The sequence below is a fragment of the Ciona intestinalis genome, chromosome 3, assembly GCF_000224145.3.
Source record: "Ciona intestinalis chromosome 3, KH, whole genome shotgun sequence".
NCBI lineage: Eukaryota > Metazoa > Chordata > Ascidiacea > Phlebobranchia > Cionidae > Ciona > Ciona intestinalis.
Genome location: NC_020168.2, coordinates 2,355,350 through 2,382,216, shown reverse-complemented (window position 1 = coordinate 2,382,216; position 26,867 = coordinate 2,355,350). Strand labels below are relative to the sequence as shown.

Genomic DNA, 26,867 nt, shown 5'->3' with positions numbered 1-26,867 from the left:
GGGTAAAAATTCCATTTTGGAATGATTGTTCACTCGTGCTGAAGACGTGGAGCGCCCATCAAGCTTAGCATCTGGGTCGAGTACAATAAGCCAGGTTCTTCTTTGCTTAACTAATTAGCGCAAGGACGTCAGATTAGCCTTGCGCTTGCGGCGACCGCCGCTACGTACCCGGTGCTGACGCAACAAAGGAACTAGGTCGTGGAACAATAATCATGTTGCAGGATTCGGAGAGCGGTAACGAGGGGAGCTTTTGAAAGGCGTCGCGGGCCGATAAGGCGGAGGCCGATTGCGCGAAAGAAAAACAATTGAATTAGAACGTCAGACGTCGATTTGGCCTATGGGGGTAGGTTACATGGACAGGTGGACGCGTCGTCGGTTATCGGGAAGAAGATAAACCACAAGGCAGGTGTATGTAACCAGTAGCCAACCTGCTTCGGGCATCAATCGTGCTTCCACGTAGCCAAAGTCAGCGGGTCATCATCGTTAGCACAGAGCTTGCATTCTACAGTTGCACGTCGCTTGAGTTAGCAGCAGGTTTCGCAGTGGTTAGCATTACGAAATAAGCCAGGTTAAAAGAGGATCCAAGCGACAGAGTAGAGTATGTAACCCAAGAATACTGTATTTTAAAGGGTGATCCTAATATGTTTTAGTTCAGTTATAAATCTTAAGTTTGCTGAAAACAAATATGCTATTAACAACGGTGTTACTTGTAGGTGCAATTTAGAGGCAAAGCAAATATGTCACAACAAAGAAGTAGGTTTTGTGTTCAGTTTTCCGGCACCCAACCACACTGCTCGAAAAAGACAAGGTTATTGTATAACGATAGCACCGTAGAAGATATTCGAAACATATGGAAAGTTATATATGGAACACAATCTCCCGAACAAATTGAAATGATTGCAGGACGTAAGTATCTATGCCTTAAATGAGAACAAACCGTTATGCTACACATTTAGCCTATATGTGTTATAGCCATTTGACTTCATGTTTGTTGTGTATAAAACATGTGTTTATCAATTTTACAGATAGCATGTCGTATATGTTGAATGATGCGGAAGATTTTGAAGTCTTCATAGCGATGGCGGAGGATCAATATCGACTTCTCCCTGCAAAGCCTCTATTTGTGATTCTCGCAATCCCAGGAGAGTACAGACCGTCTCCTCCGTCCTCCACCCCATCACCCGATCGTCAACTTGTTCCTGGCACTTTTCGTTATGGTGGAAAAGTGACAATCAAGGTAAGCAGTGTACATTAGTTTGTTCAAAATACAATGCAGGAAATTAGAAACTGTTCATTTTAAAATTTGGTTTGTGTTTTGTTTTGGCAGGATCGTTATAGCCCATTGACCATCCCAAAAGTGGAAAGCTACGAGTCGAGTCCGCGGTCACTAAATTATAATCAAAACAGTCCTTCTCCTACTAACGATTATAAGAATGATGCAATCGAAAACCGAATGGGACATACTCCACAGGATCTCAGTGTTAATGGAATCGAACAAAGACAACTTCCAATTGACTTCAGTGGAAACAGAATGAACGAACCACGTGTGCCGCTGGAGAGTCCGCTTTCTCTGCTTGAGCGGGGAGTAGAAAACAGTTTGAGGAAAACTGTTCAACCACCAACAACTTCTTCTGCACCTGAAGTGTCTTCAGCACTTACGTTTGTCAATAACCTCCAACAACAGAGAATCTTACAGAACAGCCCAAGTGCATCGTTTATTCTGCAAACATTTTTACGAAACAACTTGGAACGTGCGGCTGCTATGCAATTTACTAACGGCAACAAACACAATGAGACGAAAAACAACAGCATCTTGGCTTCAACACTTAATGATTACAGGTAAATCAACGTTAACTTGGGTTGATCATCGCATTAAATCTTTCTGTCACTTTTTCTTTCTTATAAATCAGAACGTTTCCATAACAATTTCTAATTTTTCAGATTATATAATGGAAACGGTCAGGCGACTAACGATACCGAAAAAAAACGAAAACGTCGAAGTTTTCCAAAATCCAACCACACAGCGGTAAATAACTTTCTGAAATGCATTGGAGATAAATATATTTGTTATCTGAACATACAAATATGATGCTTTAAATATCATAGGGATCAAACGGAGTCTCGCGTGTACTTGACACGAGTAAGAGAATGAGAAGCTCACCAACCCAAAGCAACATAGAATATCACTACGAACGAGCAGTCGACTACCAGTAAGTGTTTATATAAGTCCGAGATGTGACAGCAGAACACAATTTCTTTATATAATCGCTTGCCCAATATGTAGCCTATACGTCCCAACATGCAATGTAACGAATTAAATATGAACTCGATCTTTTCCACAACGCAGTACCATGACGGAAGAGGAACAGAAGTCACACAACTCTGCACACAGATCACACTGGAAACATTTGCTTTTTGTTTCACAGAAAAGTCGAAGTTTCTTAACTACTTTCCGCAATGCAAAAGTAAGTTATTGGCGTATATTTGGCAATCGTGGCAAAACGTTTGGTGAATTATCAACCGTGATTCGATATCTTTAAACTTACAAACTTATTTTTCTTCAGTATGACGAATGGTCATCGGAGGCCCGAGACATTTACGCAATATCGAAGCCGGACAAATACAAGTGGTCCTTCCTTACTCTCTCGAAACAGGGCGACGTATTGTGCAAGCGAATCATTAAACGGGTCACGGCACTGAAGGAAATCTCAGCAGAGGAGAAACCCGACTGGTGCCCAACGGTAAGTTGGATTTTCTTTAACCCAAATAATCACTTGTCGAGTATTTGCACAGTAGTGACCGAACTCATTTTTTAACAGGATGAAACGTTAGACATAGCGAAAAACAGAGCGGAGGAACGCCTCGCACAGTTGGAACGAATTTTATACTCCAGGTAATGCAAATATGTTGTACCAACATATGTTGAACGTTATAATAAAAATATAAACCCATGATCTCGTTTTAGAAATGCATCCGCTGCGTTGGCCGCACATAACCAAGAAAAAGCAAACGAACTACTACTCCAGCAGCAACAACAACACTGCATCGAAAATATTAAGGTACATTCAACAAAACACAATAATTGAATCATATAAGTAGGTCGGTGCAAGACGGCTCGCCTTTTTGAGATTTTATTTTACGCTTATTTACTTTCAAATATACAAACACATGTTTATCAAAATACACAAGGGTTTTGAAGGGACCATGCCCGTCATATCCCACTGTGCCATATGTGCAAACCCCTATTAACACTTAGTGTTGCCAGTTGATAAAGACATCGTATAATAGGGTGGGAGAAGATGATACACCTTTAGCGATCGTATTTTAAACAGTTAACAACGGTCTTCGGGAGTCGTGAGAATATGGTTTTATATATTTTTTGTTTACCACTAAATTGGACGAGAAAATAGAATGAAAAGGTGTCCCATCTTCCCCCATCCTACTATATTATCAATTCATGATAAATCACCCAATACGGTCATGCATTATTTCAACTATAGAAGATAATATGTGCATAAAGGTGTCATGCACCTTAACCAAACCAACCATATAATAAACATACCAAACCTAACTATCGTGTTTCTATTTAGCCCCAAGATTTCATTGGAAAAAACGTATTCAAAAGTTTACCAACGCCCTTTGTGTTACCTACTACTATTAAGGCTCTGCCAGAGGTTATTTCGTCTTCACCTTTTACCCTACCTCCCTTCTCCGAAAAAGATACCGGCACTGTACCAGAAGAGGCGTGCTAACTTCACGGCGCTTTTTACAATTTTGTGTTTCACAACTAACGGGCGACCAGGTTTAAGGCCGCCGTTGTCCAAGGAAGATCTGATAAAAGTTCTGGTGTGTTGAATTGGTCAACTGAATTGCAATATATATAGTTTTTGTGTAAACTATGCAATTCCGTTCATCCAAATCACTGAGATTAGTTGGAGAACACGAGAGATTTTTGTGCCAACTGTTGCAACTGTGAAATATGTAACTGTCCATATTTGACTTTTAGACCTATTTTGTACGATTCATCGCACAACCTGGTAAAAAATAAACGTATGAGGTGAAATTTAAAGCATCGATCATATGAACTATATGGTTATAAACTAAGTTTTCCGTGAATGATTTGTTTTTTGCATACTGTGTTTTTTTATATTTTACTAACCTACTTTACTGAGACTGGAATAATCGTTTATTTTGTCTCGGATTTAAAAATCTTTAAATTAAATGTAATGACTTGTATATTTGTTCGGTACAAATTTTATGCCTGATAATCTATGGTTTGCCTGCTTTAATTGGCTGCACAAAGAGATGCTACTGAGCGTATATACAACGGTAAAGTATGAACCTGTGTGGGAACATGCTACACAGCAAGTGGTTCTTTATCTTTGAACTCATAAAACATAACGTCTGCGTTCGAGACAGGTGCGCTAGCCAACTGTGCTATATGACAAAATAACAAATTTTTAAACTTAGGACGCTCGCCCTGTTTCCCGATGTCTACGATCTTATCTATAGTGTAAAAATAGTGTGTATTTTATAGCACTGTATAATAAAAAAAATAACGATAGTCTAAATTACACTCCGGAAAACGTCAAATTACCCCATACGGGGGTAATTACCCACGGGTTGAGAACCACAGCTATAGACAGTTTGTGTTTTTTGACTACTGAACCTGAACACCCGTGTTTGATTAAAAAGTCGTATAATTCGTAGATTTAATATCAACGCTATAAGGCACAGGGAGATGAGAAAATGCCAGTAATCCCAGAGCAGCACAGCGTCGCACTGCAACGCTTAAGCATGATGTTCGCTCTTTCACAACAACGGTTGCTGGAGAGGAAACGGGGACTCCCCAGTGACGTCACAGGAACAAAAATCTGCACATTCAAAGCAAAGTGGTCTATTTCGACCGAAAACTTATCTTGGCGAAATACTGCTTACGAAAGAGGAAGTCTATCTATAAAACAGGTTTCCGCACAAGAAGCAAAACAAGCAGCAGAAAATAGTGTTAGTAAAGCAATTGCAAACAGTTTGTCAAAAAAAACGGTGAAACTTGGAATAAGGAAACGCAACGCAATAGGCACTAAAGTATTCGAGCAAAACAACACACGAACGAACAAAATATACGCGCTTCGTCAATAGCAACCATATAGAGTGATTTCATTGCAATTTTGAAAACTGTTTTGCTGTGATTAATTATTCAGGTTGAGTTCGGTGTTGAATGGTTGCATTGTATCTTGAAGGATCGGTGTTAAAAAGAAAACAAGTTAAACAAGATTTTTGTTACGAAGTATTAAATATTCAAAACGTCCGTTAAAAATGCCTAAACGATGGACCTACTGATGATGTCATTTACACGGGATAGGCAGTCAAAAATGGGCAAATAGTGCTTGCTTAAAAGAAAAAGAATAAAAGAAAAAGTTTTCACTTTATAATGTGTGGGTTGTGGCATCAACCGATGCTTTTGCTGGGTCGAACTTTTTGCTTTTTCAGAATCCCGTAGAAAAAAAAAACAATTGTAAAATGAAACGTCCGTGTAACGGAAACATATCTGCAATAAGTGCAACAACATAAAATCTTGTAAAGGCAGGAAGTGCAAATACTTAACTACTAGATCTAAGCTGTACTAAAATAGAGTTGTTGGACAGTAAACTAACTCGGTTTTGTGTGTTTTTAACGTAAAAAGAAAGAGTGACGTTGTTTGTCGATTATTTTGTACTACTTTGGAAGTGGTTGGTACGTTTCGAACATGGTTTCGCTGGTCAGGACTTTTTGTTGTACTACAATGCTTGGTTTGTACATCAAAAAGGAGCCGGCAGCCGTGGAACAGGGTCATGTCTTGAACATGATGGCACTGCATGGTGTAATGAAGTACAACCATGTATATTGTGCAGAAGCTGGAAGCACTGATCGTACAGGGAGTAGAAGCAGAATTCACTTGCATATATACACGCGATATTACAGCGGGAGTGTTTATCTAACGGACGCTGCCGACCGTTAAACTGAAAACAAAAGTCCTCGCAGCAATGCTCAGGCATGGTGCCGAGGGCCCTTCTCTTACCTTCACCAGCAGAATTTCTCTAAATTCTGCCTGGTTCGCGCTAAGTGTTGTAGTTCGGACTGAGAAGACCTTCCCACGAGTCCCACTGAGGATCTATCACCGCACCGTTACTGCTGGGGGTGTAATTAAGGGCGCCCGTCGATCCGCCGGTAAACATTTCGTTCTCGTGTACCCCGTTGTAAGCGGCGTGTCGCGTATGCTGTGGGGTGTTTTCCTCGAAGGAAATGTTGCCGAAAGGGCCGCCGGGCGAGGGTGGGCCTCCCACAGCAGACCCGAGAGTTAAGTCCAGCCAACCAAGCTCATTGTCCATCTGTGAATTGTTGGTGGTTGGTTGGGGTGGATCGTTGGAGGAAAGAAGCTCCTGAGAAGCAGACTTAACTAGATGGTGGTTTGACCTCGGAGAAGTCGACATATGATGATAGTTTGGGTGGACGCTCATCGCATGCCGGACCCGTGGTGACGTCATGGGCGAGAGACTCACCGTGTTGAGTGTTTGTTCTCCGCTGTCGAGCGAGGAAGTGGACAAGCGGAGGTCATTCACCATATCTTTACCCATGGAGTCCATGTTAGTGTCCATGGGAGAGAAGTGAGGAGTAGAGTAAAGGATTCCGGAGTCGACGCTGTTTCGTGCGCTGTGTCTCGCGTACTCTTGTTGTTGTGGACTCACAGGGGGAAAGTTACTTGTGTCCATGAGCGCGTCACCCGCACTGTCCACTAGCATCTTTGTAAGGTCGGATACTTCCCCATCACCGACATATTGTCCCATTGCTTTCGTGGGATATGAGGGTGGGTGCTTCACCCTGTTCTTCTGCACCTCACGCTGCAGTTGCGCTTGCTCCTGCAGAATCACGCTGTACTCTATACTGTTACGTTGACGCGAGTAATTGTTATTGTTAGGAACAGGTTTATGATGAAGTGTGGTAGAGTTGTGGTTGATACCGTGGTAGGAGGCATGGTCGTTCAACAACTGCCTGGTCACAACTGGCGAGGGAGGAATTTCTGAAAAATCCAGCGAGTTATCACAACAATACTGACGCGGGAAAACGATACAAAGAAAACGGTAAGGTTAACTGATATGAGATAAACGAAAGGCGAGATAAACCGAGTATTTTAACGGGTCAGTGGTTAAACCGCTTACCCCCGCTATCTGTGAGCAATTCAAGCAAATCCTCCATGTCTCTGTTTGCTTCATGGTGTGGTTCAATCGGACCGTCGTTCAACATCTACAACAAACAACGTATACGTAACAATGACGTTTATCAAGTCACAAAACTTTAATGTTTATCCACGCACCTCGTATGCTTGGTCGTAGTTAGGCGGTTGCTCCGAGTTTTGCGATTGATTCTGCGTTGAGTTGGAGTGACTGCGAAACAGGATATGACGTCATGAACACAATTACCGTTCAGTTACAGCAGGATAATGTCATACGTCGTTATTATAAGAAGGTGGGGTAAATACAGTTGTAACGTGAGTAGGTGGTTGGTGAATGGTACGACCCACATATGATATATTCATGTTGTTGATGCGTGTGTTGCTTATACAACATGGTATTTGATTGAACTTTTTTTTTCTAACTATAAGATCACCTGGTGTTATAGTGGGAAGAGTGGAAACGAAGTTGAGCTGTTGGAAACTCAAACGAAGAAGTTGAGAGTTGAGCTTCAGGTTGTTTGCTCTGTGACTGGGAAGGGAAAAAACAGTAAAAACAAGAACACTTTTTAGTCATTTTGATCACCAAAACATTTATATGTTAATACGTTGTTATAGTTTTACCTGCTGAGCTTTTGCGGCGAGTTCCTTCTGTATCTGAAGTTGCTGCAACTGTGATCTGTGAAGCTCCACCATCCTCTTAAGATCGTTGATCTCCTTTTGCTGCTTCTCCAGCATCTTGTCTTTGCTTATCTCCATCATCCCGTATCCCTGAGGTTGCTCCGTGTGATGAGGTTCAGGGTTGGGATGCCACGTTGGCATCGTTATCTTCTCCTGTTTGAGGACGACCTTATGTTGTTCGGGAACCGGCATCCGTGAGAGCTTATGCGTGAATACAGTTGAGGGGCCAATGGAGTAAGCTGTGGTTGATGGATTGTGTTCACTGTTGGTGGTGTGCGTGGAGTTTGAATGTTCATCTTTATTCATGCTGGGGTAGGAGAGCTGTATGGATAAGGTCAATGAAAGTGGGGACCCGATATTTTACATAACTATATTCCATTCTCAGGAAAATACAATTTAGTATTAAACTCCTAAGCAAGTGATTGTTTAATGTTCAAATCTAATTATTTGCCAAAATAATCAAGTATATTTTATCTAAAAATCATTTTTAAATATAAGCCTTATACCAATGCAATTTACACTTGTGTTTTACTCAATACTCACATCATTCAGCATGCACGAACTGCCAGCAGTGTCGAATGCAGAGTTACTCTCGTCAGAACAAAGATCGGACAAACTGAAATATTAATATTTAATTAACCTCAAAGAGACCTGGCATAGGCAGTATTGGCCGTTAAAGCGTGTAATACTTACAACATATTGTCCTGCCTTGCACAAAATGGCTTCAGCCTCTCAACCAAAACCTCTTTCGTACCAGTTACCTTGGATAAAATTTGAAAACAAAATTATTAATATTTGATAAAATTTTATTAAAAATAGTAATGATACCAACCAAACGGAGTTTAAATAAAAACGATTCTGAGGAAAAAAAAAAGTTTTGCTTACCTTCAACCCACGTGCCTTCAGTTCCTCCTTAAGCTCAGAAACTTTCATTTCATCAAGTTTGTTCTGAGTTAGAACTGTGTTTGTCTTCCGTGGCTTCTCTATTTTCATGGATTGCACCACTGGTGGTGGAGGAGGGACCATTGGCTGAAATTAAAGACACCATGAAATTTTTGTTACAGCGTAATTAACTTGTGGTTTAATATCTAATGAGGGGTAAGATGATTGCTTGAGGTTGGGAAAGCACTGCATTCCAAGGAAACCAACACATCTTCATTTTAGTCAGGGCTACTTTTCAACACAGCAGGAGTCTGGCCGCAAATTTCCAGACAGACTCCTGGCAGGGGTGTTCGCATGTGAAAAATGATGTGGGAAATTTGAAATAACGTGAATTGTTGACTGAAGTTGGTAAATACCAACCTGTTGTTGGAACGATCCACTTTGAGAAGATTCTGCGGATCTGGAAAAGTTAATTACAAACTGTTATTGAATGTTGACTAGAAGAATTTGATCAAACTTTTATAAAAATTCCTTGGTTAGATGAATTTAGCGAATTATATTATTCACACAAACCAGATGACTCCTACTGTGGCTATAATTAAAAACTGTTTAAGAATAAAGTTAACTAACCGTTGTGCGGCACGTTGATTATTCATGATTTGAAACTGAAGGTAAAGTTGTTGTTGCTGTAAGAGTCGTGAATAAGGTGTATCTCCTTGGAGATTAGGAAGATCTTTGTCTTTTCCTTGCTGCAATCAAACAACATGTTGTATAGAAAATTGTATGGTGACATTAAATTACTGAACCAGCAGTTGTTTATACATAACAAGTTCTATTCAACTTTATAAGTTGCCAAATAATTCATCTATTTATTAAACAAATGAAAAGAGAAAGCGTAAATGAACAATGACATCAAACTACATTCAATGCACAGGCAAAGTAAGATACTATTAAAAAATGATTTAGAAGCAATTTAATAAAGTTCAACGTAAAAGTCATGTCATAATGCCTGCTTCAATTACGATTCATATAAAATTTGATTATGGTTACGCAGCCTCAGGTTATGATTACATGCTATAACAATTCTACTCAAGCATTGAGGTTTATTTATTATGATACAAGCTATAGTTTCCATGATTCATGTAAAAGAAACAAAAAAGGTTCTACTAAGGTCACTATATAATCTTTAACCTTGTAATCACCTAACACATGATTAGTCAGCACACCGGCAAAGCATAACGACAATATGATACACCAAACAATATGGATGAAAGCAAGTGACCGGTGGCAGACATATATGAGTACGAGTAGAGGTGGTCTACCCCTTCTCCCATAAAAAAATAATATTCAAAACACAATTGTGCAAAAATTTTATTTCCCCGAAATGTGAAATAATTTTAGCCCCCTGGTCCTTTCGCCAAATTTTGAGATTTTCCTGCAACAGCACACCTCACCAGATACCATGTATATAAACAGTGTAAAAAAGACAACGATAAGCCACAAATTGACACGACTTCTTCAAATTTTGAGAAAATCTATGTTACATTTTTATGTCAGAAAACCACTGTATACTGAAATATATATAACGAAAAGTATGCTTCTCTGGTAGTAACAGTGGCGGAGCATTAAAACACACCATTGGTAATTGATATAACTCCTTTCCAACAATTTTTAGATACAATACAATGTTAATTTTATATCTGTTTCCCATTGACTCAGAATGCAACAAGTCACTCTTTTTCATGAGTATTAATTGAACAGAGCGCCGACTTTTGCGATCAAATTATCAATGATTTATTTACACCTCCTTTTTTGCAAACAGTGCTGTGTACTCAGAGTTGTAAAGTGGAAATATGCCAACAGATTACTGTCTTCAATATATTACTGTATTGCCTCATGTTAGACTGCTGGACACCATACAGTTTTAGCAAATATTTGATAAACGAGCTAATCTGCCATCGTAAATGGGGCATTACCATTTCACAAAAGGGGCGGGAGGTCCTTTCTCCTTAAACCCTAGTTGGGTAGAGATTGACAACAATGTAATACTGATGTTTGAAAGGTGATTGTGATGTCACTGTTAAGCAGGTGAGGAGAAAGTATATACATTACTCGACTTGCTGTGATTGCGAGGAATATAACTTGAATAAGGAAATATTTACACACACATTGCAGTAAGTGACCATTTCCTGCCTCATTATTTAAAACATGAAGTATTTTAATAACCACGCAATTGAAACATTTTAAGTGAACGTCTGCAGCATAGGCTGTAGTAAGAGAGTTAGAGTGACTTGCTCAAGCCAATCCCTTCTATAATTGTTCGATACACGGGAAGTGTGGAAATACGCAAACACTTTTGATGAATCACGCTATCTTATGCTATAGATTTCCCCAACACACTACCACGCAAAAGTGAATTGCTGATTGTTATGGCACGATAATCATAACAACCTATCTTGGCAATAGGGACCACAATTGTAAGGACATAGGAACTTAAGAATTTAAAATAAATCTCATAATTTTTGACATAATCTTTTAAATTAAAAAATTGTATTCATAGATGTCAACTACTAGTATTTGCATAGTGGTAAGTGTATTAGTGTAGTAACACAGGAATATAAAAAACACAAACCTCAATATGCTGGATTAAGAATAATAACACCAACTAAGTAGTAACAAGTAAGTAATATAAAATTCTTGACAACTTAATTTGAATATGTAACAGTTCTATGCCAAAAACAGCACTTTTTATTGGATGTAAAAAACACTCACCATATCAGGTGGTACATATTGATGGTATTTGAATTTCTTCATTTTCGGTTTTTCTTTTTTCCTTCTTGCATTTGATATTCTTGGTATTCCAATATTGGTTTGATTTAACTTGGAACCCTGCAGCGCCATGAAAGTGTTTTAGAATGAAAGACATAGCACGCCATATACTACATATGTAGACTGGGCAATAGATCCACGATCATGGTGCAGGAAGTCGTGTAAAATAATACCGATGGCAAAAAGGCAACTCAATTAACAGATTTAGATTACACATATGTCACGTCACCATAACTTAAGAAACGATCATGAGACTTTACGACATATACGAAAAAAAACTTTTTTATGACATATATGAAAAGAAACCAATGTTTTAGAAAGTAGTAGTTGTAATACTTGCCTTCGATGTTTGTCTTGAAAGATATGGGTGACTGCTTCCCTGAGTGAATATTGACGTTGTGCTACTTTTTGAAAAGTTATGGTCAGCTTTTGCCTGTAACAAAATACGAAATGAGAAAGTGTGAAAATATATTCCAATTGAGCTGTACGCGAATCGATCTAAGATTGATTACCAATAAATATTAACAGTTGAAGTCAAGCCACAGATTACATACTACAATCCATCTTACGATACAGTAGTTTTTGTTGAATGTTGACTATTATCATATTAGAATTTAGTATAGAACTTGGAATATCAGGAAATTAACCAATGTATAAGGTTCATTGGTTATAAATTAAGAGATTACAATGAAATATTGAATTGATCGCGTTCAGTGCACAACTGTTCGACTGCTTTGTGTTTAAATCACAAGAGATTTGACCAACTATCAATTAACTGAAAACGTACAGTGAACGTGATGTGACTGATTGAACTTTCCTTTTTAACATAATCAATGTACTTCCCATGTTACTTGTCAGTGGCCCAACTACACAGTGTTTTTTATATAGACAAAGAAATAATTATTATGCCGAGTCTGTTATAGTTTACCTGGAAGGAGGAAATTTTGTCAACAGATGCAATGGCAGTGGTTGTGGTGGCAAGTTGTAGTATAAGAGGTGGGCTTGATGTAAGAGGGGGGTGTTGGTCGGGTGAAAGAGCATCACTACTATCCTCTTCCATAAAATCTGCGATCTTTTTATACTGGACATGACCACCTAAATCAACAAAACAAATCAGTTACCTTGTATAAAATATATATATGTGTGTAGATGTGATCAATAAGTTTGGTACAAGTTGTCTGTAGAGAAGTTTTAATACAGAACTACTACAATCTGTATAGGCTTTAATATATATATAACAACACACCTTTAATAGCTTCATGTATGTCGTCATTGGCTGGGAAGATGTTACGCTCCACTAGTTCAATAACCCCAGGTCGGAAGGCAATTTTATCATTGAGATCATCAACTAACTTTGCTTTCTTTAAATCTTTCTGACTTGCCACAATTGATCCAGCAGCCACTGTGTCTATATTCAAAACAATAGTTATTTATTGTGCCACAATATGCTAATAAACAAGTAAGAAATAGTGCCTTTTTACAGAAGTTTTCATTGTTTGTTTAAAACATTCACTGTAAATACACATAACATATTTACACTGCCTGTTTTTAAACAACCAGTTACAAATTAATTTTATATTTTACATTATTGTGAAAAGTTAGATATCTATTATGTAGTAAAAACCTATACACCCTTATGTTCTAAAATATTATAACATGTCTTAGATTATAAGATAAACTAGATATAATACATTTAAATATAAAAATTGAAATAAATCAAGCATTTTTAAGGAAATATAATATTTTGAACATAATATGTAGCGTTCTGTCACAATTTGACAAGTGTTTTCAATAAGAATTTAAAAGCTCAGCTGTGCCTATATTTTTTTACACTGTTGGCAGCAAAACAAGTATTAAATTAAAATTTCATCTGTTTATACAGTTCATACAGGACTACAGAAGTGACATAAATATTTCAAAGAAGTCACATTTTTCACATTTTTATTATAGATTCAGATAACATCAAGCATGTTTTAATCACACACGGATTAAATGACATTACAACTTATCAGGTGAATTTATTTGAACCATTAATTTATATGAAAAAATAATGTAAAAAAACAGTCACAACGCAGCCATTAATGTAAAACACAGTTTAGATTTAATGATATAATAGAATGCATTACATTTTTAATATCATAAACACTTTGATCCCATCTTACCTTCTAGAATATGTTTTTGTACAAGCATGTCTCTGTCAGGCCGAATCTGAATTGCCCTGTTAAGATAATCTTCCTTCTTTGCTCGCTGCAAGCGCTGAACTTGTTCAAAGTAAGTTCCGGGACTTTTCAGGGCTGATAGTATGTATTATAATATAAATGCTATGTGTAGAGTAATAATAAAATAAAATAAAAGAATAAAAAGTTCGAATATATTTAGAAAAAAATGTGAAATACAATGAACACTAAAATGGACACTGATTGGCTTATATTTAACCTACATAACAGAGAACTAGAAAAAAATAATAAATAAAACTATATTTTTATTTGTATCATGCCTAACCCTAAGTGAAACACAGAGCGGAATGTTATCAAAAGAATATTAATCAAAATAAAAGTCAAAAACCCAAGTTGATTGGTTTATTAACAATTCAAAAACAAAAAAAAAACGTAAATCCGTTTTAGAAGACCACCATATTATAACATGCAGTCATTTGAACCTTGCCAATGATAATAAGAATGAAAGTTGTTAAATGTAGTTGGGACGGTGTCATATATATTAGGTTTAGCTGTTTTAGTGTTTAGCACAAAAGCATAACTTACGGGGAATTATGCCTTGTTCGGCTAGCACTTTGCGCGAGCGCCTCTGCTGCAGTCGCAAAGCCAAAGCTGCAAAAGTTGAAATCATAAACTTAAATTCATGCGCGAAAAATCATTTAAAGAACATTAAGGAATTTATTTGATAAATCAACTCCACACATGCTTAGGTCCTAACACCGGGCATAATTATGGGGAAACTGAATAAGTTTGCATATAATAGGCATCATCGGTACCAAACTTAAAATGCAGGGAGGCAGAGTATGGGGTCTATGATAGGAACCTTTATTCTTAACACTTGCTGAGATAAATCGGCAGCTGCATGCAAAAATAAAGCCTAGAATAATTTATATTGCTTTAAAGAAGAAATATTAAAATCCCAACATTAGACTAGACTTTGGCAAATAAAACGGATCTTATTTCACAATATGCTAATTAGGAGTTCAAAGTCTATTTAATGCATAGGATATATATATATATATATATATAATTTCTTGGATAATATACTATCGGTTGTCAAGAATAAATTTTGAATCAAAATTTCATTTGGCCAATCATAAATAACCTTCTAATATGTTATACATAACTTTGATAGAAGTTTGCAAACCAGGTAATGGTGAAGATAAGATATTACTGGTCTTACTGTACAATTATAACCTTAAAACAACCATGCAATTGCCACAAAGTAATACATGTATAATATATTAGTTATAATATATTAGACTAGAACCTATAATAAACATGAAATTAAAAACTCTATTTAACTAGGCTTATAGGCTATACAACTGATGAAAGTCCAAAAAATAGGAAAAATACCATTTTTTCGGTATCCAAAATCCTCTTCACAGTTATCTTCCGACATTTTGCTCAAATAAGTTTTAGGTTAGATTTATTCCAATGAAGGCTTCAGTTTTATTCCATTACTAGCACGGCTACGGCAGATCACCATAGGCGATATTATATCAGACACTGTTTACTGTGGCCAGACAATAGACTTAAACTATCAAATTTATCTACAACGAAAGTGTTGCATTTCAAATACAAAGTAATCGTAACGTGTCAAGAACTACGGTATAATACATATATTTTCGCTTACGTACTTAAAGCCTAAAATATTTATAATTCTGAATCTTATGAAAGAATATTGTGCACAAAGCAGTCGCATACAATTCATAACACCTGAAATGATTTTGTATAAAAGAAAATACTATGTTAATATAGAATCATAGTTGATGAGAATATTTTCATCAACCAAGATAGAATGTTACAAACATTAACACTGCTGTGCGTAACAAGAGACAAGTGTGACATCATAGGGCCTTTTGCAAATCGCGGAACAACGGTCGTGGTTCATTGGAGACACAGAAACAACATTTTATTAATTTTATTTTTGTCGTCACGAATTTGTGATAATAGAAAATGCGATTCATAAAAGTGTGGATAGATACGTTCACTATTTGCTAAATTGCGTGAACCATTTTCGGAGTATTGTATAAAAATTTACACAACCCAAATTCCCAGGGACGAACTTTTCATCATCACGAATAAATATTTGCGTTGAAGATAGGCACTTGTGTTTTGTTACAAACAAGGCAAACCATATGATCTCTGAATTGACCAGTAAACTGATTTCAAGGAAAAACACATGTTACAGCCAACGCGAATTGTAGCCCGAGGGTTTTGCCAGGAGCATTAATGTGTTAAATGAAATAGACTCATTCCACCTTCCAATTTTGAGCTTGTTTAAATAAGATACTTTGAAACAACTTTGTTTACTATAGTGCAACATAAAGTGCAAAATCGAACAGTAAACAAAAACAATATTTGCATCATCTTTTAGCATGGAATTCAACACAGTAATAAAAAAATGTGTAAAAAGTAGCTGAATTTCGTTGACGCGAATCGGCAAATTCGGGATAATCTTACAAAACTATTCTTTGCGATACCATGTTTATGTTATTACTAGATATTTAGGGTAATTTGCCGAGAGCTAAGTGCAAAGAATGACGAACTTGGCCTGTACAGAATCCAAATTGGTATTGGTTCTTGATCCTTATAGTTAGATCTTAATGTGCAAAATAATGTTACACGCATGATTGCTAATAACAGATATACAAAACAGCTTGCGATGTTGCATTTACAACTTGTGATACCAAGCTAATAGTTGGCACATGGTCACGTGCCTTGAATTTCACAAAAAATCCGAGCAGGTTTGGCAGTATGAGAGTTGCCCATGTGGTGCATTATATATCAAATAATTAAATGCAATCAACGTCGCATTCGTGTCAACAGACTTTTGACAACTGCGGCTACGAGCACGTACGTCACGACACTGGCACACCCAACCATGACGAACGAGGCCAACCCGCACGTTGAAACTTCATTTTCCTCGTTGTTATGCGAATTCAGGTAGTTACGTTTGCTATCGTTTTCACGCAGAGGATATTGCATGAAGCCTTCTCCAAATCCAGCATCTGTAAAAAATCGAGAGTTAGGATCTACTTAAAAAAATCATTGGTATAGGGTGACGTTAATTGAAGATAAAAGACGGGAAGACGGGACTGGGTATATAATAAGACGTGCTTTTTTTAAGTCTCCCTTTACCGATATCCAGTCAAATATAGACGAAAAAATACTAGCGTATTATTCGACGGTATTCTCACGGTCAAACAAAATGCCCGGCCAAGTCGATTTCTGTCGTTATATCACAATTCGGTTTTGAGCGATTGCAACATTTTTTAAATCAAATAGTAAGACGTTCAGCTTGAATGCACCATGAGAAAAATAGGCAGAGGTCAATATAGCTCAAATTAGGAATAAACCCATCAAAATACATCGTTTTAAAGTGTAATACATAAAGTTTACGTGGCAAATAAACTATATACCACAGCCGGCTATGGTTTTGATAGAACAACTACAAATTGCGGTCTATACTATTATTATCAAATCTTTTATTTTTTGTCCCGTCTTGCCCCACTTTGTAGTTTTGTATGTATTTATTCCCAAACTTTAAAAGATTTTTATACCTCAGGGGTAATTTAAAGATAATACACTGATATAATAACAAGATAATAATAATCGCCGAATAGCTCTCCTTGTGGTTTAATATAGTAGGGTGGGGAAAGATGGGACACCTTCAGCACATAATATCTAAATATTTTGATCGTGTTTTAAACAAATAACAACGGTATATGGGAGTCGTGAGAATATAGTTCTATTATTCTATGTTCTTTGTTAACTAATAAATAGGAACAGAAAATAAAGGTAAAAGGTGTCCCATTTCCTTCCCCTTTACTGTATATATTTTTGATTTGCCGTCAATTAATAAAGAAATGGTAGTACTGAATTGTGGTTTTACCGCAAAAACGTCATATGTTTTGATTTTAAAAATATTAGATAATGATGTGTGCTTAAATATCCCATCTTCCCCAACTTAATATATATCAGGACACTTAATCCATAATATCAGAATTAACGGGTTCATATACAAACCTGGTCCAAGAACGGATATTCTTTTTGAAACAAAGACTTGGAATCCAGAATCTGATGCAATTCTTCGCTGTTTGTTTCGGTTCGGCAAGTATCCGTGTCGTCGAGGGAACTTTAAAAAGGTTAAGTAAGTTATTTTAATGTAAGAAGCGTATCATATCCGGTGAATTTGTGCAGTAGTCTGACGTAGACAGTTTTTTTTGTGTGTTTTTAGCAGGTTACAGTGCAAATGTGCGAGTGTCAGCGTGGTTGCTAACCATTAATCGGAACGGGGTAGTTGGACGTACTATTAACAGGAGCGACCGTTTTTACGGTTTGCGTCATCACCCTAATTATGACGTCATGGGTTATTTTGGTTCTGCGGTGCCAATGACTGCAGCGATGTACGAACCACAGGAAGTCACGCTTAGTTGTAGTTGCTATTACCATGTCGATACTGAATTTAATAAAAAAGACCCGGAAGCGGATGTGAAATTACGTCATAAGAAAGTTTAAATCGCCAAAAATGGTTGATTTAAACAATGATTTTCAAATGAACGTGGTCTTAAAATTTTAAGAAAGTTGAGTATGTGACATCTAGTTTGACTTGTTTGAGTATTTGTGGCGTGTATTTTGTTTTTAAAGCAACTTGATAAAGTTACCGAAACGTATGCGAACGCACCATATTCGCATAAAAGTTTACAGCTTTATCATAAGGTGCTCAAAAAATTTACAAATTATCTTTCTATAAATGAATTGAGTTCCTAGAATATATACCGACGTTGTGCCACTCTTGATGGTATGTTACTCATTTCCGTTTACATTTCTATTGTTAGTGTCGAGGAATTAGCGCTTTTCTGCATAGCCCAGGCATATTATATTATCTACGTTTTCAAAGCAGTTCATAAAACATAATCAACTCTATGTAATGATACAATGAATATGATGATAATAACGGCAACGCGCCAAATTTACCTTTTTAGTTTTATCTGTGATTTCTCGCCTGCTTCTGTTCAAATTTGAAAGCTCGACCTCGGAACCGGTCACTGACAAACTGTTCAACATACTTTCAAGTTCAATGTTCTCTGCGGTGACGTTCGACTCAATACTGCCCACATGTGTCGCCGGTTGCACAGCACTGTCGCTGCAAACTGGCAGGCACGATTCGTAACCGGCATCACACACAGATACCCTTTAAATAAATTAATATGTTAAACGTTGTAGCTTCATGTTGTAGCTTTTATTGTAACTTACTTGCAAACAATGAAAATGTCGTTTGTATTCGTTTCTGTCTTCCACTCGAAAACACGGAACGACCATTTTGCTCGCGACGACTCTCCACTTTGTATCACAGTTGAAAAAGCAGGGTGAGTGGAACACCTGTTCAATATTACGGAGGAAAATATTATCAACGTCGAGAAAATCGATGATAATGAAACATCTATATGTGTACAACATTATAGGTAAAATATGGTCAAGTTGTTCGTACCCATTTCGTATAAAGTCGTATACATTTCTTCTTTCCGAACTGGTGTCTGTTGCAAAGCATCTGTCTAGCACGAGAGCTTGATTTTGCTGATCTGTTATAGAAAGGGAAACCATGTCTACGGATACGTAAAGAACTTCACCTGTTAAAGAAAAGAAAACACGCTTGAAACTACAAGAAAACTTTCGGTGTGTGTAACAGTATAGGGTGGGGTAATATGGAACATGTTTCATTAGTAGTAAATAAATGGTATAGAGAATTAAACAACTGCATCCTCACGACTATTGAAGCGTTATTAACGCGATCAGGAAATATGGGATATAGGTTCTAACGTTATGTCCCATCTTACACCAGAGTACCATGGATACAAGCTATATATCCACTGTGTAAATTAGAGATGTTTATGTTTGAAAGTTGTAAAAACAGAACTCAAATTATTTTATTGCAGGTGGCTTTGTATGTTACCTTGTGCTAGTCTTGGTGAACTTGTGATTAAACTTCCTGGAGAATAACTACTGTCTCGATACAGCGATATGTCAACTTCAAACGATGCATGGCTGGTTTGCTCGGATATCGTTCTGAAAATTTTCATTTAAATTAGAAACTATGAGGCGCGTGTTATAATTGGCAAGTAATTAAACCGAATTAATATTAATATTGCATACCATCGAAACCGCAATTTAAATTAAAGCCAAGTTGCGAAAATGGCAAATGTAGCATTTTCTGTTTGATTTAGACATAATAAGTAGCTAAAAATGATTTAGACTGTACCTGACTGTAGGTTGAATTCCAAAGCCGAGACCCGTCGTCGCGTTTGGCTTTTTATCATACACGCAAGCAAGATCAAGTAAAACAACAGATGAGGTGGCGCCCGAGTCAGCCAGACGCCAAATCACTTTGTTCCTGACGGTATATTCTTCACCAGTGACCTAAATGTGGTCGCAAATTAAACGAAAACGGGATAAACAACATTTTAAATTTTACGCTTTCGTAGCGACTTTACGCAAGATGCTGCTTTCACCTAGCCTATCTACTTATTGACGTATTGAGCATAACATCACGGTCTATCTTAGGATAACAGGCTCTATGGGGTATCCTGTCTTAAAAAGAACGTGATCCTTAAGAATAGACATATAGAAGCCGTGTACCAACATGTTGGCTGTGTTAAGGCAAACCAAATTACCTTGATGGATGAACCACAGTTTCTGTCAATGGGTGGGGGTATTGAAAGCTGGTAATTCAAGCCATCGGGACTTGGTGTTGCATAGCATAAGGATGAATTGTAACCGCTAAAGTGGATGAGATCAGGGTCGTTCAACAACCCCTCGTCTTCTATCACACGCTTGTCGAAGGAGACAGTGATTGAATCTTTCAGGCAGGTTAAAACTGGTTCCGCTGAGAACATCACAATAAAGTTAGAAAAGGATGGCAATCAGTGATGTGCTAGCATTGTATATTGTGTTTTTCCAACTTAAAATATTTAATTTAAACCTAGCGAGCACTGCAATTCAAAAGTGCCACATACCTCTGCTTTTACCGCATGCCAATCAACAGGATATAATTTTACTTCAAACCGCACAAAACGAGTCATTAAATTATTATACAACCAAACCTAACAACGGCCCTCATCTAGTGGATCTTTTTCCAAATTATAGCAGTACATTTCATGCATGTTTCACAGCTAACCGCTTAGACAGTCGTAAGCCATTTTTCTGGTCAACCGTCTCTGTGCGATATACACAAACATGTTTTTATAACGAAAACGTACAAGAGCCATTATACACAACCCTTAGTTTTCGCCATATAACTCCGCCGTGTAAACATAAAATGTAGTCAATGGTAAAATAAACGGACCCAGAAACCGGTTCACCGCGACAAGATTACGTGGTTCTAATTCCAATAACCATTGCCTAAATATAGCGAGCTATATATGTTCTCGAAATTTTGAACATGTTTGTCTCTAACGAGTTATTTTTGGCAGAACATTAACATTAGGTTTTAAAAGTACCGGTTCGGAGATGCTGAACCCCGTAAGAGTTAAGAGGGGTACGAAATTTATGTATAGTACTGAGGAGTATAAGATTCTATATTTCCCTATCTTTTTTAGGAACGCGGGGCCACGGTTTATAATTCTGTATATATTCTTTGTTTATACTACAAACAAGGCTCGAAAAAAGAGAATGAAAAGATATCCCATCTTACCCCATCCTTCTATATTTTATAATACAGGTGGTTAAGGTGGAAGTTTTGTAAACACTATTCTTTGGCTGTTACATAATTTAAACCAAGAACCACATTTCTGCAATTTAAAAACTTGCACCACGGTCAAGTCGGCAAGTATTATAAAGGTAGGCTTACAACTTACCTTTCCATGTTCAGCAATAAAATCCTATGTAAAATAAACTTACCGAAATCGCAATGCTTTCCAATGAGATTATTCGGGCACTCGCAGCGATAGCCGTGAGCTCGCCTTGCGTCAACGATGCAGACGCCATCATTACGACACGGGTTGACGTCACATGGACACGGACCCAATGAGCACACCTGAAAATTGCGTAAAATAAATAAACAGGTTCACCATTCAAGTTACAGTATAGACCTCAGTTGGCATCGGGAATGTGATAATCCTGTTAGCTGTATCGCTGCAATAGCGAATAACGCTTCGAAGTTTTGAGACCTCGTACAGTATAGTACGCGAACAGTCAGCAGCAGTTACAACAACCACAGCGCGACACTCACACCCACGGACAATTGGTTTCAATATCTAAACACGCCAAGCCGGATTACCTCTTAACGTGGAATTGGCAATTTATTTTTGACTTATAGAGTTCTTCACGAGGTCGAATGCGTGACGCATTGGTACAAACGAGTAATGGCTGTTAAATTTACCTCAATATTTGTGTCGGACTGTGGACAGATAATAGACCCAGGTAAGCCTCCTGTACAAACTCGGTTTCGTGATCTCGTACCGTTTCTACATGACTTTGAACAAACACTCCAACCGCTCCAAATACTCCAACCACTAGGTCCTGTGGATTAAGAGTGGTTTGTGGGAGTCGTGAGGATACGGTTTTATAATTCTTTGTATGTTTTTTGATTACTACCAAGTTGGACGAGAATATGTGATTAAAAGGTGCCCCATCATCCCCACCCTACTATATGTATATATATACCATACATGGAAGGTTAAGGCTGGTAAATAGGGGGAAAAGCAGCTATCTATGCGAACCAAGCGTCTGCACAGATAGGCGCACCGAGATTTTGTTGATATTGCGCGCATTCATTCCAATTTCGGGCAAGCGGTTTTTAATATTTAAACGCGTTTCTGCAATAATTATTTCACCTACCCGCGCCGCCGTAAATTCGTATTGGCTGGTAACAACGTGGGCCTTGTTCCGGGCCTGTGTATGCTTTGAGATAGCAGCAATTGAACTGTCGACACTTTTCTCTGCAACAAACGAAGCGGGAGTTTTATACTGTCGTTACCAGCAAATTAAACAAGCATAACACGCCGAACATTATGTTGGATAAGCACCTTGTGGTTATTCCTTCAGGGTGTCCACACCCCGTCCTGTTACCCGCTTCTTGCCGTATGCAGGAGGAATAAATCGGAATTCGTCCAGCAATTGCGATTCCCTCGGGACCAACGATACCTAGAAATGAAATTAACTTTGAGAATTCCTTTGCAAATTGCCATCTTAAGTGGTTATGAGTCGGTAACAGTTAGATCGGAGTTGGTAGCGGCAACGCCAGACAGCAACCATCGAGTCATATATGCTATAGTTAATCTCAGATAAACAATTTTAGTTGCCCAGTGCGGTGCCATTTGTTTCCTCGTAGGTGTTCTTTTTTTATAAACATGACGACACTGTATCATGAGTATAACCAAAAATTGGCCAATTTGTGTCGGAACCCATTGAGACGGAATAATTTACAAGGATGTTTCAGTTGTTGCTTGCTGCCATAGATGGCTAAAAAATAAAATTCTTCGACATCGAATCGTTTACCTGACCCACTACTTTTAAAATTCACTTATTATGATGTCTAATGCCGGTGGGCGCGCCTTTATAAAGTGCAACATGACGACCGATATCACGAGTTATAGCAATGATTATCATGTTATCTACAATGTGCGTGGCTCCGTCTGCCGCAGATTTGATAAGCGATGACGACGTTAAAAGTAAATGCCGTCTTGTCCAATATTACATCAGTAAATAGCGGAATTATGTCTGCATACGGCATTACATTATGTCATGAAAATGCCAGTGTTGGGTAAAACGGTACCTCACTTGATGATCTTTAGAAAGCACGGTCAGTGAATCGATGGATTGCCGTGTGATCGATTATAAGTTGAACATGTTACAATGTTCCGCTCAAATTGGTCACTTACTTAGCCATCCGGACAAAGCAAGGCAAAGTTATAGCATCACATTCTTTAAATTTAAATATGGTTTTGAAAATTCGCTTTTTAAGTAGATCTCTTTGTTTTCGTTGCTCTGTCCGTCGCATTTTAACATTGTTATTGACGATGGACGTAGGGGTTCGGTGTTTAGAAAGAAAACATATAATTACAGTACATGCGCAAACCACCAGCGATCAAGGCTCCCATTTGTTTTTGCATGGCCCAATGAAAATACTCGGTCATCAAAGCACCACCACCAGCGTCACTTATATTACACAGGTAGATTATTACCCCATCTTAATCTTATTACGTAAGGTATCCCCGGCATGTTCACTCGTCGTTGGACAATAGAAAGTAAATTGCAACATTAAATTTAATGCAGCCTGTCACGATTTTTTCGACACAAACTTCTACACAATTTTTTTATAGATTACCAAAAATAGCTAAACTCTTGCAGGAAAACGGAAAGTCAGTTATATATAGTAGGGTGGGGGGAGATGGGACACCTTTTTATTTTATTTTCTCCGCCTATTTGGTGGTAAACAAAGAAAATTCAACGAATTATTAAACCGTATCCTCACGACTCCCATAGGCCGCTGTTAATTGTTTAAAACTCGATCAGGATATTCGAATGTTATGTGTCAAAGGTGTCCCATCTTCCCCCACCCTACTATACGTCTATCAAACTCATGGCCATACATTAACTTACCATAAACATCCGATAAAGTTATGGGACATTTTCTAGAGTAGTTGCAAGGAGCGGTTTGTGTTCTGTTTCCTGAGCACCTGTCCCTATCAAGTCTGTTCACCCGGCATTGCCTCACACGACGTTTTACGCCGTTTTCACCACAACTGTGACTGCATGGACTCCACCTTGACCACGGTAGCCATGTACCACCTTGAGCCGATGTCTCTTCTGCGTTTAAACTCGAAGTTTAGGTTCGCATTGTGATTTGTTTTATGTTTTAGTTAATTGTTAAATATTTAATTAACACGTGGAGTTTAGTTGACCGCAGGGACAAAGAAAACAGTGTCCTCTGTAACATGCAACATAAACTTTATAGTCCTCTCTGGAGAGAAGCATTTTTATAAAGTTAGTTTATTTGCGCATTTTAAACATGCGACCAGCTCCACCCACGAGGAAGTGGTTCTCCAGAAACCGGCAATTAAATGAAGTCTGTAGAGACTAATCCATTTAATTCCGCTTTCTGCTGCAGCAATATGTATACATTGACGTGTACTATGCAAAAATTAGCAGGTTCACTACGAAATGGGCAGTTTAAGAGGATCGGGTGTGTTTAAATTAAGACTTTGTTCTTCGCTATATGTATTTTAGGTAGCAGGTGCGGTATAGAATACCACCTTACTAGATACAGAAATATTGTAATCTGTACATTACAGAATCAAAAAGTTCTATACCGATACACATGAACGTTCTTTCCACAAGGTAGCAATCTGAACGTAAAGTCAATATCAATATACTGCACATACGTATACCTTCAGTTATAACGGTATCGCAGATCTTGTTGTATTTAGAAACCACCGAGCGACCGTTAAACTCACGGCTGAGAACGAATTCACAATCTCCCGGGCAAGTTTTCCTCCATGATATAGCTTGATCGTTATACCGGATGTCGCTGCTTGAACCGATAACATAGAGTCGGTACTGCATGTGGAGAACCAGTACCACCCCCTGCGAGAAAAAATGCCAGTTTCATATCATGTATAAAAAGCAATACTTTATATTGCGTTACCTGCAATTAGAAACAGGTAAATTACACCTTGACAGTTTAAAGCGTAGACGAGGCAATTATCCAAAATTTTGATATTTGTTGAATTGACACTATTTTAATTGTAGCAAACTTACGAAACAATTTTCCCCAAGGTGGTCACATGCCTCTTTAGCAGATGATAAAGTGCTAAACTTTGTTGTCACATTATTTCTTGTAATAAAGTTGGGAATGAACGATGTCGGGTAACGTTTGTAGTTACATGTATCTGCAAATAAACATTTGTTAAATCCGCCAATATGCACAAGTCTGCGAAAAACGAAGATCAGACGTTGAATACGTTTACTTATATACCAAGGTATTAAGTCAGTTGTTATACAGTACCACCAACCTGCTGCAATGAACTCCGAAATACAAGCTAGAAGAATCGATAACTTGATCCACATGTTTGCGAAATGCTATTCCAACACTAAAGACTGAAACCTTCGACCCTCGTCCTTACAGATTTTAATCAGCAGAACTTTTGTGTAATAAAATTCAAAATTTCCTTTACAGACAAAACTAATTAAACATTCTTTGATCGCTTCTTATCGTCTCGAAACTTCTGTTCACCCAGTTTGAAGTGGTCTGTTCAAAAACATCACCTTTTATAATTTACCGACCTGGGAAAGTGGTATTAATACGGCATGACGGCGCTCAGTGTAGTAATCCCTTTCTCTTTTTCTTATTTCGAACTCGCCGTAGTATAATCAATCGTCATTGAAGTAGTTTAATAGGCGATATACATTCCGTTTTTACCACTTTGACCAGTATACAAAATCTACTCTCCGTAAGTCTGATCTATGACGCGAGCCGTATTATTCACATTGAAAAAAAAAGTTCTAACAGCACTGCCCTCTTGATATAATCGCTCGTTTCTGACGAATAGACACGTGCAACAAGCCGTGTTTATTTGACTCCCTACCACGCCCGCGTGATCTCTCCGACTGGATCGCTCATAACTGTCGAAACCATAACACGACATAAATCACCAGGTTGCGATGACCACAAAAATAAATTCATCGGCCATTAAACTTTGACATTAATTATTTGCTGAAAATCTCAAGATTCAGAAGTCTATTTAGCTTTATAAAAAATGTAGTATAATTCAACAATCTGTTCTTATAAAAGTGCATATGGTATTGTATTATATCAGCCTTTGTGCAACAATATATTAACCGATCTTTCTTTCTGATATTGCCAATAAAAGTCTATACCGTATTGTTTAAATCAACTATGTGTATAATCAATTAACATATATGTATATATGTTAATGGGAGTTCGGGCACGCTCTTTTGTATATGTTTGTGCTGCAATTTGTTTTAGTTCGTAGTTTACATCATACCAATACATGACGTATATATCTCATGCGTTTTCGGATAATATG

At 37.7% G+C, this 26,867-nt stretch overlaps 3 protein-coding genes and 1 non-coding gene across 4 annotated transcripts; 1 reads left to right on the top strand and 3 right to left on the bottom strand.

Annotated features, from left to right (window-relative positions):
* Positions 1-721: 721 nt before the first annotated feature.
* On the top strand, positions 722-4,236 carry LOC100186892. Its single transcript, XM_018817934.1, has 10 exons — positions 722-906; positions 1,026-1,237; positions 1,328-1,839; positions 1,942-2,026; positions 2,107-2,210; positions 2,348-2,465; positions 2,565-2,741; positions 2,820-2,893; positions 2,966-3,059; positions 3,591-4,236. The coding sequence occupies exons 1-10, from the start codon at positions 738-740 to the stop codon at positions 3,750-3,752; spliced, it is 1,707 nt and encodes a 568-aa protein (XP_018673479.1). The 5' UTR covers positions 722-737; the 3' UTR covers positions 3,753-4,236.
* A 446-nt stretch (positions 4,237-4,682) lies between these two features.
* LOC100178993 (MKL/myocardin-like protein 2) lies at positions 4,683-15,390 on the bottom strand. The gene is made up of 17 exons (XM_002121945.5): positions 15,172-15,390; positions 14,362-14,427; positions 13,762-13,893; positions 12,846-13,007; positions 12,528-12,694; positions 11,940-12,032; positions 11,543-11,659; positions 9,401-9,519; positions 9,191-9,230; positions 8,774-8,917; positions 8,582-8,649; positions 8,432-8,504; positions 7,832-8,209; positions 7,645-7,739; positions 7,352-7,421; positions 7,197-7,281; positions 4,683-7,057 (listed from the first exon to the last, which is right to left on the bottom strand). Exons 1-17 carry the CDS (start codon positions 15,215-15,217, stop codon positions 6,099-6,101), a joined length of 2,814 nt encoding a protein of 937 aa, XP_002121981.1. The 5' UTR covers positions 15,218-15,390; the 3' UTR covers positions 4,683-6,098.
* mir4134 (microRNA 4134) lies at positions 13,101-13,150 on the bottom strand. Its single transcript, NR_034530.1, has one exon. It is a non-coding gene; the product is annotated as a microRNA 4134 (primary transcript).
* Positions 15,391-16,623: 1,233 nt separating the features above from the next.
* On the bottom strand, positions 16,624-26,044 carry LOC108951121. Its single transcript, XM_018817869.2, has 16 exons — positions 25,833-26,044; positions 25,579-25,709; positions 25,209-25,404; positions 24,421-24,627; positions 22,845-22,962; positions 22,657-22,757; positions 22,199-22,338; positions 21,718-21,853; positions 20,493-20,704; positions 20,081-20,238; positions 19,775-19,887; positions 19,313-19,451; positions 19,078-19,203; positions 18,799-19,015; positions 17,848-17,956; positions 16,624-16,829 (listed from the first exon to the last, which is right to left on the bottom strand). The coding sequence occupies exons 1-16, from the start codon at positions 25,885-25,887 to the stop codon at positions 16,624-16,626; spliced, it is 2,364 nt and encodes a 787-aa protein (XP_018673414.1). The 5' UTR covers positions 25,888-26,044.
* Positions 26,045-26,867: the final 823 nt, after the last annotated feature.

Coding starts and splice junctions, on each gene's coding strand:
- LOC100186892 (XM_018817934.1), top strand. CDS start 738: ATGTCACAACAAAGAAGTAGGTTTTGTGTTCAGTTTTCCGGCACCCAA. Junction 1,840..1,941: donor TCAACACTTAATGATTACAG/GTAAATCAACGT, acceptor CTAATTTTTCAG/ATTATATAATGGAAACGGTC. Junction 2,894..2,965: donor GAACGAATTTTATACTCCAG/GTAATGCAAATA, acceptor ATCTCGTTTTAG/AAATGCATCCGCTGCGTTGG.
- LOC100178993 (XM_002121945.5), bottom strand. CDS start 15,217: ATGTCGGAAGATAACTGTGAAGAGGATTTTGGATACCGAAAAAATG. Junction 8,918..9,190: donor GTGGATCGTTCCAACAACAG/GTTGGTATTTAC, acceptor CTTTAATTTCAG/CCAATGGTCCCTCCTCCACC. Junction 7,058..7,196: donor ATTGCTCACAGATAGCGGGG/GTAAGCGGTTTA, acceptor TGGATTTTTCAG/AAATTCCTCCCTCGCCAGTT.
- LOC108951121 (XM_018817869.2), bottom strand. CDS start 25,887: ATGTGGATCAAGTTATCGATTCTTCTAGCTTGTATTTCGGAGTTCATT. Junction 20,239..20,492: donor ACTGTGGTTCATCCATCAAG/GTAATTTGGTTT, acceptor GACCACATTTAG/GTCACTGGTGAAGAATATAC. Junction 19,016..19,077: donor GACATTTTCATTGTTTGCAA/GTAAGTTACAAT, acceptor ATTTATTTAAAG/GGTATCTGTGTGTGATGCCG.